Below are 12,132 nucleotides of genomic sequence, written 5' to 3' on the forward strand. Positions count from 1 at the left end.
GAACTGCACCGGTACAGGAGGTGAGTAACTGTTATTTTTATTTTACAAAGGGACAACTTATTTTAATAAATATGGATGCAAAACCTGAATGATAAACAAACAAGATAGAAGAAGAATCGATGACTTCGAAATGTGATGCTGGAGAAGGATGTTATCAATACCATGGATGGTGAGAAGAACAAACAAGTCAATTTTGGAACAAATCAAGCCAGACATATCACTGGGAGCAAGGATCACCAAGCTACAGCTTGCCTACTTTGGACACATCATACGAAGAGAGCAATCACTGGAGAAGGACATCATGGACAAAAGAATAGAAGTAACAAGGCAAAGAGGAAGACCAGCAACTCGTTGGCTTGATACCATCAAAATAACGGCAAAGACACTGGTGGACCTATCTAGGCTTGCACAAAATCGATTTTCCTACAGATCGTTCATCCATCAAGTCGCCATGACTCAGAATTGAGACAAAGGCCGTTGAAGAAGACTTATTTTAAAAAGCGGTTGTCCGGGTACTAGACAACTCCTTTAATAAATGCCTTTCCGGCTCGTTTACAAGTTGTTTTGTGACCGAACTACCAATTCGGACATTGCCTATAAATAAAATAAAGGCTGCGCATATACAACAAATGACCAAATGGAGCAAAGTTGGTGGCCATGGATTGGCAGATCATGACAGTCAACACAATATTGGCCAAGAGACATTGGAAAGATCAGGTACATCAGAGCAGTATCAAACATTTTCTGTCTACAGCCTAAAATGATCATTGGATCAGGTCAAAACCAGCATAATTCCTGACAGTCAGAAGAGGAGTTGGATACTACCCTACTTGACCTTCCCATATATACTGTCCAAAGGGTGGACGGACAACATGTGCAAAAAGCAATGGTTGGGTTTTGGTATAAAAAGGGTAAAATCTACTGGATAAAAAGCATGAATTAGGGTACAGGCGGGAACTATCCAAAAATTAAACATGGCGAAGTTTGGTGAAGTTTTTGAAGGCCCTATTGCTACGTAGGTTTTTGTATAGCGAATTACAAGGCCCCAGCTATGTCATGAGAAAATTGAGAACGCCACCTGGAAGCAGGCATTACTCTGATATCAGTATGAACATGATATTTGCATATTGCAAAATGATGAAATTATTCCATATGCAAATTATGAAAATGAGAAAATTATTGTGGTTAGAAGCAATGAAGCAATCTGTACAGACAAAATTTACCTTGATTCCTCCTATGCGATGTTCCCCTCTGAATTCTTTACCATTTTTTAGCCAGTAGATGGTAGGATGGGGTTTGCCAGCGGCAGCACATCGGAATCGGACAGTGCTAGCAGCTGGTACTGCGAGAAGTTTCTTTTCCATTTTTTCCGGTTGGGTCCAGTAAGGAGGTTCTACATTACAAAACAAACAGATTATTGTTATTTTAAAATATATTATTTTTTTTGGTTTCAAAATAAAATAAAAAAATGGGGGGGAAAAAAAAGTACGGTAATTTTTTTCACATACTTATGGTATATTCTTATACCTTACTTGGAACTAGGTATCTTGACTTCTGGTGGAGAAAGTAGAAATAACCTGTCAATTCTTGTAATTTAAAAGGATTCTGAGGGATACGAAGAACATGGCTGCGTTCTTCAAAAAACAGCCACAGAATGTAAGCATCATGGCGTCCGGTGAATATGCTTAAAGGGACTTAGTCCAGAGGAAAGAGGACAGTGTTGAGGGAAAAAAATATATATATTGCGTTGCCTTGGTTCAGCATCCAGTTCTCCGAGGCAGAAGTCGCTTCTAAACTCAGGATCACTGGCACCTCTTGCATTTATTAGACCCCACTACATCATGACGTCACAGGGCCTAGTAATCGAAAGAGGTGCTCAGGATGCGGGGCACAGAAGCAAAGAAAGCCCTGATCTGGCTGCCTTGGAGGACCGGACTGAACGCCGGATTAGGGCAGAGCAAATTTTTTTGCTCAACTCCCAAGACACACAACTATACTTCACAAGTGACCTATTGGCATAAGGATGTCCACTAAATGGAGATCTTGACATATATGCAGGTGAGCCTCTGTGCCACCACCCCCGAGCTTCCTTTTAAAGGGTGTAGCTAGTGAAGTTTTCATACGGCATTATAAAAAAGACCATCATCTAAATCAGTGGTCCCCAACCTATGGCTCAAGAGACACATGTGGCTCATGGGCCCATGATGTGTGACAAGCAGCTGTCGGGAAATTAGGTGCACTAGCACCCGGTCTAGCAAAGAGCTATGAAGAGCAGGTCTCCAGATGCTGACTTTTCTGAGGAACCCCGCACAGAAAAGCAGATCTGGATGCTAGGGAAGCATTGGTTGTTTTTATACCAGGTATTGGGTGTTACTACTGTGGGTGGAAGGGGCACAGAACGTGTCTCGCGACCATCTCTCAGAGCAAAATGTTTCTCTACCGGTCACGGTAAGAGCTCAGGCGGAAGTCCGTGCAAATCGGTCCGAGCACGAAGAGTAATGCTTGGAATGACCGTGGCTCTCCCGAACTGAGTGTCACAGCCACATAGACATATATGAAGCTGACATTCGAGTCGGGAGAGCCGCAGACAGTCCATGAATTGCGTCCGCGCTTGAATTGATTTGCAAGGATGTCTGCATGAGCCCTAAGAAAGGTTGAGGACCACTGATCTAAATAGTAATGTCTAATGTTGCACTCTCCCACAGCAAAAAAAATAAAAAAATAATTCAGAATAAAGTGTATGAAAAAAGAAATGACAAAGCATTTGTGGAATGAAGCCGAACATATGCAAATGGTACAAATATTGACCTTCCAAGCATAATCTCACCTGCGGTATGTATGCACTTGGACTACAGCGGAGAAGTGACACAACACATTCAGATTATCATTCGTTTTTATTTACAGTGCAGCACTGACAAAGTCAACGCCTAAGGACAATATTGGCACAAGGCAGTTCAATTTTCAGATCGATAGCATGCAAGATGATAAATATTGGAGTTTCGCAAGAACAATACGTAATATTGACTTAAACCTAAGGCACCATCATCCATGAACATCCAAGCATATGGCCAAGAGAGGGGGAGAGAATCCGGGCTCAGTGCACGCCGGTACTCAGAAGTCAAATCTGGCATGGGAGACTGATTCCTTAGACTAGGTCTTCCTAAGACCACAAAAAGAGAAATCTTTCTTAGGGCTGGTCAGAAGCTGTGATTGGCTTTACATCTTCTCCAAATGCTGTTGAAATCTACTAGACCTTTCTCTGTTACTCTAATATGCCAGTCTGACACAGGGTAACGGATTGCAAAAATGATAAGTCTACCAAGAATTCATATACAGTTCTGGGAGCAGGTAATGCAAGACTGCCAATCTACTGCTATGATCTATGTAGCAAAGCCAGGTAGAACTGGGCTAAATTCTAGTATTGCAGGTCTTGATTAGATGCACCTGGCTAGCTTTAACTAAGAACTAGGGTCTGTGTTCACCAGGTGTGTCAGTCTGCTGAGTCGAGTGTGCTACTGGTGAGTGACCAGCCAAAATGTGAGCTGTAGCTGGAAGAGAGACAAGCCAGGGTCGCTCTCTGAATGGACACTGCATGGGTCAGCTAGGAGAGCTGAGCAGTCTGTGTGTTGGAGCTGCAAAGAACCGTGTGGAAGCTGCAGCCTGTTCAGTGTGAACTGTGCTCGGAGTTGAAAATTTCTGTTTGGTACTGGAAGCTACTGGAGCTCAGGCTGAAGGTGATACAGATATTGGTAGGGGGCTGTTTTTGGCTTTGAATCCCTTGGAGTTTTATGAAAACCATAAAACTGCATCTGTTTGGACCAAACCGCATTGTCTGTGTGAATGGTACCTAATGCCTGCCTGAGAGCGTGAATCTTTACACCTTTATAAAACTTAGAGCAACAACCTCTACTGTAAATGTAATGGAGGATAAACTGAATGTTTCTCACTTTCTATGAAACAGAAATAATTAGCATAATGGGCTTTTCCCATTACGTATTTTCAGAAGCAGATCGCTTGCCAGCTACCGCCTTCGTGAGGGGTGGGGTGGTGCGCTCCTGATGATTGACAGTTCAGACCAGCGGCATGGCTGAATTGCTGTTATGTGTGCTTATGCATGCTGCTAACATGGGCAACTATACCTCCGCAGCATCGGAGGAGTGGACGGACATGGAAACTGGCTGGATCCAGTGATTGCATGAGCACACTATCTAGGAGACCGGCCACCTCTCCTAGGCTGCAGAGGTGGCTGGTAACTTTGGCCATGAACTATAAACCACTTTGCAATTTTATCAATTTTAGAAGAGGAGACAACTCCTTTAAATGGAAGAAGAGATCTCAAAAACAAGTTATAATAAATAACCGTATAATCATTGTGTAATATGAAACTTCTGAATAAAAAGGTATTCTCAAGTTTAGAAGTTATCCCCCTATCTTTGGGATAGGGGGTATCTTCCTGATCGTTAGGGGTTCAACCACTGGGACTGCCACCGATCCAGAGAACCAGGGCTGTGAAATGCTCCATGTGAATGGAGTGGTGGTTGATCATGTGCTCTACCGCTCCATTCATAATGGGGTCTGGTCTTCAGCACTCTCAAAAGAATGAACGGAGCGGTATTGCTCATGATTGACCACCTCTCCATAAACCTGGGGATCCTCAGAGCCCTGTTCCTTGGGATCGGTGGAGGTCCCTGTAGTCGGACCCCCAGTGATCGGGAAGTCAATGGATGGAGGATAACTTCTAAACTTGAGAATACTACCAGCAATGTAAAAAAACAAAAAGAAAGAATCCCCCCTGACATTTCCTAGCTAAATAATTTGTTAATCGTTTCCATGATCCCTATCTGTAATAACTTAATACCCGATATAATACTAGCATGGTTCACGGACAGGTAACAACAGATCTGACTATGGGTGTAGTTTAGTTGATAGCAACCGTTTCAATGAATAAGAACCGGGAAAATATTGTCCAAATCCCGTGCATCGTCAAGCTGGGCAAGCTGCCATCTTCCTTATTGCTTTAGAAACCAAGAAGCAGATTGAGAACTCTATGGCAGGAAAGGCCCCAGAGAGCCCTAAATCAAACTGTACGGAAGTATTGTACCATCGTGACATGCAGCCTATGCACTCTACAAGCCCTAGGGGATGTGAATACTTGTTCAATAATTCTTCTGGACAATGTGGTTCTTTTACTAGGACCCCTCGACTACCAAACATTGGTCTGTGACAGTCTTAGATAAAATAGCGCCTACTGACTACCATCTAACATCTGGCTGCAGTGTCTTGTTGCATAAAAACGCTCCAGGAAAACATTGCAAAGGTGTGATAGTAGTCTTAAAAAAAATGTTGTGTGTGAGTGCACTTTAAAAAATAGAGAAGAAAAAAAAATTTAAATTATTTAAAACACAAATTTAAAAAAAATAAAAGCAACATTTATATTAAAAAATATATATTTAAAATAGAAAAAAAAGTAACATTTAAATATATTTTTAAAAATATAAAACAAACAAATAAAAAATGAAATGTAACATTTATATAAAAAAAATATATTTAAAACAAAACAAATGAAAAAAATATATATTTAATCAAATATATAAAAAAGAAAAAGTAACATTTATATAAACAATATATTTAAAACAAATACAGATTTAATATATATATATATATATATATACACATATATACATACACACAGTACAGACCAAAAGTTTGGACACACCTTCTCTTTTAAAGATTTTTCTGTATTTTCATGACTATGAAAATTGTACATTCACACTGAAGGCATCAAAACTATGAATTAACACATGTGGAATTATATACTTAACAAAAAAGTGTGAAACAACTGAAAATATGTCTTATATTCTAGGTTCTTCAAAGTAGCCATCTTTTGCTTTGATGACTGCTTTGCACACTCTTGTATTCTCTTGATGAGCTTCAAGAGGTAGTCACCGGAAATGGTTTTCACTTCACAGGTGTGCTCTGTCAGGTTTAATAAGTGGTATTTCTTGCCTTATAAATGGGGTTGGGACCATCAGTTGTGTTGTGCAGAAGTCTGGTGGATACACAGCTGATAGTCCTACTGAATAGATTGTTAGAATTTGTATTATGGCAAGAAAAAAGCAGCTAAGTAAAGAAAAACGAGTGGCCATCACTTCTTTAAGAAATGAAGGTCGGTCAGTGCGAAAAATTGGGCAAACTTTGAAAGTGTCCCCAAGTGCAGTTGCAAAAACCATCAAGCGCTACAAAGAAACTGGCTCACATGATGACCGCTCCAGGAAAGGAAGACCAAGAGTCACCTCTGCTTCTGAGGATAAGTTTATCCGAGTCACCAGCCACAGAAATTGCAGGTTAACAGCAGCTCAGATTAGAGACCAGGTCAATGCCACACAGAGTTCTAGCAGCAGAGACATCTCTACAACAACTGTTAAGAGGAGACTTTGTGCAGCAGGCCTTCTTGGTAAAATAGCTGTTAGGAAACCACTGCTAAGGACAGGCAACAAGCAGAAGAGACTTGTTTGGGCTAAAGAACACAAGGAATGGACATTAGACCAGTGGAAATCTGTGCTTTGGTCTGATGAGTCCAAATTTGAGATCTTTGGTTCCAACCACCGTGTCTTTGTGCGACACAGAAAAGGTGAACGGATGGACTCTACATGCCTGGTTCCCACCGTAAAGCATGGAGGAGGAGGTGTGATGGTGTGGGGGTGCTTTGTTGGTGACACTGTTGGGGATTTATTCAAAATTGAAGGCATACTGAACCAGCATGGCTACCACAGCATCTTGCAGGGGCATGCTATTTCATCCGGTTTGCGTTTAGTTGGACCATCATTTAATTTTCAACAGAACAATGACCCCAAACACACCTCCAGGCTGTGTAAGGGCTATTTGACCAAGAAGGAGAGTGATGGGGTGCTGCGCCAGATGATCTGGCCTCCACAGTCACCAGACCTGAACCCAATCGAGATGGTTTGGGGTGAGCTGGACCGCAGAGTGAAGGCAAAAGGGCCAACAAGTGCTAATCATCTCTGGGAACTCCTTCAAGATTGTTGGAAGACCATTTCCGGTGACTACCTCTTGAAGCTCATCAAGAGAATGCCAAGAGTGCGCAAAGCAGTCATCAAAGCAAAAGGTGGCTACTTTGAAGAACCTAGAATATAAGACATTTTCACTTGTTTCACACTTTTTTGTTAAGTATATAATTCCACATGTGTTAATTCATAGTTTTGATGCCTTCAGTGTGAATGTACAATTTTCATAGTCATCAAAATACAGAAAAATCTTTAAATGAGAAGGTGTGTCCAAACTTTTGGTCTGTACTGTATGTATATATATATATATATATTATATATTATATATATATATATATATATATATATATATATATATATATATATATATATATATATATATATATATATATATATATATATATATATATATATATATATATAAAATATAAAAAATAAAAAGTAACATTTATATTACAAGGGGAAAAAAAAAAGCTCACTCCAGTAGCTGAAATGATCAGCAGTTTTCTGGCCACCTTAGAGCTTACATCTATCTGAAAATAAACCCCTAATAATGCCAATAGTAATAAGCAGATGCTTTGGCAGAGCAGCTCATTTTCCCCCCCAGTGATCCAGACTAGCAGCGACAGGCCAAAAGTGGGTCCCTGCTGAACCATTGCTAACTTTTTACAATTTGACTGCTACATTTAGAAAGTAATTGTCTGTCAACGCCAAGGAACGCTGCCAACTCTGTCCACGTGAGACAAACACGGCTCCGCAGAATGACAGTAATGGTTTTCTTTGTACTTGAATCACACAGACTCCAGATCCTTAACTTCATCTGTGAAAAAAAACTGAAAATCACAGAGGACGGCGCTGAAAGCAGGCCTGGGATTAGCCTTTGGCTCTTGGACATAGCGGCATTATCTGTGGCACTCAGGGGGTGGAAAATGGATTTTTAGGTCTCGAGAAACGGGCTGTGCTGTGTTATTAGGAATATTAAAAGGGAGTAAAAAATAATAGAAATAATAAAAGAAAAAAAAAAAAAAGAAAAATAAACTCAATAGCAAACAAAAAATTATATACAAAACCTGCCCAGATGTATACACCGAAACATCCCTATTCCTCCACCGCTATACAGTTTGCCGGAATTAGTATTTATAAGCCGGGGATTGCTGTATCTAGGGCTATAAGATAATTGGCCCCAAATGGATAGAATTTAGAATAGAAGAAATAAACGAAATCAAGTGAAATTCAGGGGAGAGAAGGGCTTAATCTTTCCAGAGGGAGGGGTGCTCGTTAATACACTCCAACTTCCAAATAAATACTAAATAAATAAACCAGCCACACAGTGCACAGATTACGCTTTGTTTTTTTTAGAGGCATTAGAATCTGTTTGCCAAGGACTTTGGGAAGCTCACTGTAATTACATGTTAAGCCCATCAGAATTTGGCAGAGACAATAAGAATCCATTATTTTTTTGGGGGGGGGGTTTGACTAGAATCTCGTAATTTTTGCAGTCATCGGTGAACATGTGGCTTTCATTGGTTCTTCAGGTGTATCCTTCTCTTCTAGCCGTAGACTGCAAAATACAATTTCTTCTATACCAGAGATGAACAACCCTTCGATATTTTACAAAAAAAATAAAAATTGATCATATTGTATAACTTTTAGTCCTTTAGGAATTATGGAACGATTTGAGGTTTGTCAAGAGAGGAGATTCAAGGGGTAACGTTTCTCCTTGCAGAGAGAGACATGTTAAGCATGTCAAGGTGAGGAAACTTGTCAGTACCCCGAAACAAAGTGTTTGAAAATTGAGATTTTGGTTTTGGCTATTACCCCAAGTCATGTGACAAAGCTCGTTAAAGGGTTGATATTGATTTTTCGGATTGCTACTTCCTATAGGCGGCACTAGTGTTCTAGTTCTCGTCCTCTCAGAAGAAACAATTTGCATATTTCCCAGAGGAGGATTGCAGCTTAAAAGTCTGCTCACCTTGACATGCTTAACATGTCAGTCTCCGCAAGGGGAAACGTTACCCCTTGGATACCAGTCAGAAACCTCTCACCCAGCCAAACCATATCTCACACTTTGAACTGACAAGGGGCAGTACCCTGAAACACAGTGTCGGCAAACTGAAATTTTGGTTTTGGCCATTATCCCAAGTCATGTGACAAGACTTGTTAAAAGGGTCAATATTGACTTTTAGGGTTGCTACTTCCTATAGGTGGCACTAGAGTTCTAGTTCTCTTGCTCTCTGTAGAGGCAATTTGCATATTTTGAAGTAAGGAAAAATTTTTTTGAAAAGTGAAAACTTTTTTTTGGACCATTTTTTTTTTTTATAGAGAGTCAATGGACAACATAGTCTATTTTCTTTTTCTTATTTTAGAAGTGAACAATGGGTCTTCCACAAACCATCAGATTTTCCTCCAATGTCTGTTACAACTAAAAAAGGTAGAACAAGTTGTTCACGGATTTCCAAAACAAACCACCTTTTGTCAACATGCACACGAGCACTTTATTGATTGGAGACTTGGGAACCTAGTACCTTGGATTTGATGGTGATGGGAGGGGGAAGGTTCTACGAACGTCTCATGGAAATGACTTGATGTGAAGATGATGGAGCTTCACAATCAGACAACTGAGAAGAAAGACATCATCTTTCAGAGTGTACTTGAAAAACCACTCAAGTACATGACGCCAATTAATAATTGATACTTTTAGCTGGTTTTAGATATCTTGTCACCTATCAAATTCTTTAAAAGTCAGGTAGTTCTTAGGCTGCATGCCCACGATGCGAATTTAATGCGTTTCCGCAGCGAAAACGCATTAAAAACGCTTGTTAAGTTGTCTGCCATGTTACCCAATGATAATCTGCATGTGCTGTGCAATTTCCGCTGCGGATTATCATTGCGAAAAAATCCGCAGCACAACCATTAATTGTGCGGAAGGAATCGCGGCGAAATCGCCGCCATTGAGTTGCATTGGACCGCATAACATCCGCATGACTACATGTACACATGCGGATATTATGTAGTTAAAAATAATTAAAATAAAAAAACAAACAAAAAAAACAAACAAACATATACTTACCTTCTGATGGCCCTGTCTGCTCCCGGCGGTGCTGCTGGCTCTTTGGCTGCTCGCGGTGGTGTAAAAGGACCTTCCATGGCGTCATTTAGTCATGTGACAGGTCACACGACCGCTGACGTCAGTGGTCGCGTGACCTGTCACATGACTAAATGACGCCATGGAAGGTCCTTTTTAGAGCACCAGGAGCCGCCGAAGACACCGGATGCACCGTAGAGGAGACCGGGGGCCATCGGAAGGTAAGCATAATGGTTTTTTTTTTACTATTGATGCTGCATTTGCAGCATCATAACTTGGTCACACAACATAAATCCATGCCATTTGCATGGATTTATATAGTGTGACCAAGTTGTCAAGCACTTTCCAAGTGATGCTAAAATTGCTTGGAAAAGAGCTTGACAACCCGCATGCGGAAATGCATGCAAAAACGCTTCACAAACGCTTCTACCTGGCAGAAAAAACACATGTAAAATACTTTACATTAGACTTGGAGTCAGCTAGATTACTCCATGAACCAATTCTCTTTTCTTTACATAGACATTAGAGATGGAGCAAATTGATTTGCAGGATCCTATGCTGGTAGTCCATGGCTGCCGGACTGAACACTTGCGAACCTTCTACAACCTGCCGCAATGCCAGGCGCCACTTCTGATTATGAAGTCCGCAACGCCTGGGATGCCGACAGGTAAGAGGAGGTTCGCAGGGCTGTAGTTGAGCAGTCAAGGACTACTGATGTATTCGCAGTGTACTGCAAATCTTTCTGCTCAACTCCAATAAACATCAATAGAAAAACACCTAAAAAAATAAAAAAAAACTTCTCAGAACATTGGCTCCCTAGATCCAACCATGTAGCGATCTTTCTAGGAAACCGATATCCTTGAGAATTTCTATGACCTTGATGAAAGAGGAAAATGTAGACATATTTGTTTTTCCAGAATTTTAGATGAAATAATTTTGACTTTAAGCAGCCTATAAATAATTTTGAGACAAGACATATGTCTCCCAAAGCAGAATTATCGCACTTTTAAAATGACTTCTCAGACCCTCCAAATAACTTTCCAGCTAGGAAAAATTTCCAGTTAAATCCACATCACAAAGTTTTATAGACTTTTGAAAACGGGAATAAGTTTCAGATTACAGATTAAAATTTATGAAAAGTTCAGTCTATATCAAGAGAAACTGTAACCGATGAGGATTCTGGGCTCCGGTTCAATGTTAAATAAACCGTAAATCATTTGCAATAGGTTTCCAATAAATAGAATTGTATAAAACGGACACGCAATATACCTTTAAGAAAGGATACGACATTACCGCAGAAAAATCTATTATTCACACATTGCTGGAAGAAGCAAGATATTTTTTTTTCCTGCGGTGACACTAAATATAAGTTATCAATCATTCAAACTACTGACCTACAGTCCTCGGTAATGGAAAATTACTTCTGCAATTCAGCTTCGGAATAGATTATAAACAGAATTTTTTTAGAAGTTTGGCTAAAAATAAATAAAAATTACATTTGGGAAAATTACAGACAATAGCTTTTACTTAGAAAGTAAAAAACGTTGTTCTACCTATCAGAAAAATTGCAAAAAAAAAAAAATCTATATTATATTTGCACAAAAAAATGATTTGTGAAGAGGTTATTTAACCAACTTATGGCTGGATAATTTTTGGACTGTAGCAAAATTACACTTTGGATCGCAACACAAGATGGGGACTAGGTTCAAATTAGGGCAACCTGGATTTTAGATATAGATTTTCTTTGGGCTTTCACAGTTCGCCTGGATGCGTTACTTGGTCCAAGTATACGTGAGAGATTGGGCTGTGAGATCCAATGGGCAAAAGGACTAATTTGATAGAAATCCATATTTTTTTTTAATTATTCAGTCCGATTTTTTATTTTGATTGCACAGACAACATCAAAAGGTGAAGAAAACATCTAGATATGCAGAGAAGTTTCTTACGTCATATCGCAGGTTACAAAACGAGAGCATCATCCAGCAAAGACATTAACTGCACCTTAACAGAATGTTCAGAGCA

The 12,132-nt window shown here is 39.9% G+C and overlaps 1 protein-coding gene across 6 annotated transcripts in view; it reads right to left on the reverse strand.

Moving 5' to 3' along the window:
• Positions 1–12,132, reverse strand: part of FGFR3 (fibroblast growth factor receptor 3) — a 93,931-nt gene that overhangs the window by 35,488 nt on the left and 46,311 nt on the right. For all 6 annotated transcript variants that reach the window (XM_073649099.1, XM_073649098.1, XM_073649097.1 and 3 more), the window contains exon 5: positions 1,224–1,393. In XM_073649099.1, coding sequence (XP_073505200.1) covers positions 1,224–1,393 — 170 coding nt within the window. The remainder of the gene's footprint in view (positions 1–1,223; positions 1,394–12,132) is intronic.

This window comes from Phyllobates terribilis, unplaced genomic scaffold, assembly GCF_046119375.1.
Source record: "Phyllobates terribilis strain yellow unplaced genomic scaffold, ASM4611937v1 Scaffold_1__5_contigs__length_1240528914, whole genome shotgun sequence".
Lineage (NCBI taxonomy): Eukaryota > Metazoa > Chordata > Amphibia > Anura > Dendrobatidae > Phyllobates > Phyllobates terribilis.